Source organism: Empidonax traillii, unplaced genomic scaffold (assembly GCF_003031625.1).
Source record: "Empidonax traillii isolate 1590-97213 ecotype Southwest subspecies unplaced genomic scaffold, ASM303162v1 scaffold1399:size139372, whole genome shotgun sequence".
NCBI lineage: Eukaryota > Metazoa > Chordata > Aves > Passeriformes > Tyrannidae > Empidonax > Empidonax traillii.
In genome coordinates this window covers 128,368-130,212 of record NW_020956592.1, presented here as the reverse complement: position 1 = coordinate 130,212, position 1,845 = coordinate 128,368, and the positions used below count along the sequence as shown (strand labels likewise).

At 51.4% G+C, this 1,845-nt stretch overlaps 1 protein-coding gene across 4 annotated transcripts in view; it reads left to right on the top strand.

Annotated features, from left to right (window-relative positions):
- The first annotated feature begins 291 nt into the window (after positions 1-291).
- The window catches only part of LOC114069948 (dystrobrevin beta), a 109,031-nt gene continuing 107,477 nt past the window's right edge, over positions 292-1,845 (top strand). For all 4 annotated transcript variants that reach the window (XM_027907096.1, XM_027907095.1, XM_027907094.1 and 1 more), the window contains exon 1: positions 292-375. In XM_027907096.1, the coding sequence (XP_027762897.1) occupies positions 330-375 (46 nt within the window). In that variant the 5' untranslated portion in view covers positions 292-329. The remainder of the gene's footprint in view (positions 376-1,845) is intronic.

The window sequence follows — 1,845 nt, the reverse complement described above, 5'->3', positions numbered from 1 at the left end:
TTCATAAGGAAATGTGATTTGCGATTAGTGATTTGTGATTTTTCAGAAGGCAATGTGATTTGTGATTAGACACTTGTTAACTCTTCCAGTGCATTAAAAATGCTGGTGTTATCCCTGTTTGAATGTTACATTAAATGGCTTTGGCAGACCTTGCTAGTTAATGCAGATATATAAATAATGGATATATATATAGCAGTATAATGATTTATACATCTCCTTCCTAGGCCTTAAATACTTTTGTGGTTGCCATTCCCTGTTGGAATTCCTCACCCTGTGCTTTTCCCCACAGCGAGGGCCACGGGAAGCTGACGGTGTTCTCAGTGAAAGCCATGCTGGCCACCATGTGCGGTGGGAAAATCCTGGACAAGCTCAGATGTGAGTATCCTGCATAAATCCAACCTTTTTGGGAAATACTGCATTTCCTCACGTTTGTTGTATCGAGTTCTGGGAGCTCCTTTATTGCCGAGTCAGCGATCTCGACACTGACCCGTGAATCCCAGAACCACTGAGGTTGGAAAAGAGCCCCCAGACCACTGAGTCCAGCCTGTGACTGATGCCACCTTGTCCCCCAGCCCAGAGCACTGCCTGCCACGGCCAGTGTTCCCTCTCTGAGCCAGGGAGTGCTCCCCAGCTGCCTGCACAGGTCTGGTGTGGTGCAAAGCAGCCCACGATCCAAACCCCAAATCCTGCTGGACAAGTGGATGGAGCAGATTGCTCAACCTGCAGAGAAAACTGGTGGTGTGATGCAGTGCTCTGTTAAAGCCTGGAGAGCAACTTGGTGGTGAATAGGAAACAGCTGTTCCCTTCCCCTTCCAGCTGTTCCCTTCCCCTTCCAGGACGGGAACCCAAGGGCAGCGACTGGAAGGAGCAGTGACAGATGGAGGAGCAGAAACCCATTCTGCTTTAGCTTTCCCAGAGGATGTGGTGGGTATCCAACATCCACACCCCTCGATTGCTCCTTGAACCAGCTCCACTGAAAGGAAATAAATTCATCAAGGGCTGCTGAGAGCAAAGGCACTCTCAGGGAGGGGAGGAACACGCCGGGAATGTGCCGGCCCGACCATCTGCTCTTGGGATGAACAGGCTTCTGATCTCTCTGCCTCAGCTGTTCTCTTATTCTTTATTTCTTCTTCTGATCATTATGAGCACGCTGCCCTGGTTTTTCCCTTTTCTTTCCCTCTTGACTCACTTCACCACCACACAAGTTCTGTTCCCAGGTTCCTTGTCCCTCTGATTCCAGCCCTTTCCTGAGCAGGTTGGCAGCTCTGGCTCAGATGGAACATGAGGCTCTCTGGAAATCCTGAAAGTCGTATTTTTAATGTTCTCTCATCTCATAGACTCTAGGAATGGTTGGAACCTGGTTTCTCTGCTTGCACATCTACAGGCTTGTTTTCCTGCACGCTGAGGGGGTGACCAGACAGAGCATTCCCAGCTCCTGCCGTGTCTGACGGCACAGATGGGCTGGGAGAGGGTCACTGAGGCCACTTCACCGGCTCTGGGACAGATGGGAGGGCAGGGACACTTTCCACCAGCCCAGGGTGCTCCAAGCCCTGTCCAACCTGGCCTTGGACACTCCCAGGGATCCAGGGACAGCCACAGCTTCTCTGGGTAATCTGTGCCAGGGCCTGCCCACCCTCACAGGGAGGGATTTCTTCCAAACTTTTCAGGTCTAACATGGAATCTGATTCCCCTCCCCACCTGCTCTCCTGCACAACTCCTGTGCTGTACCTTGGGGATGCTGTACCTTGTGTTTGTTTGGAGGAGGCTGCTCAGGGGGGTTTCTGTGGCGTCACCCTGAAGTTGTGATGCTGTGTAACATTTATCCTGCTCTGCTCCCTCTCTGTC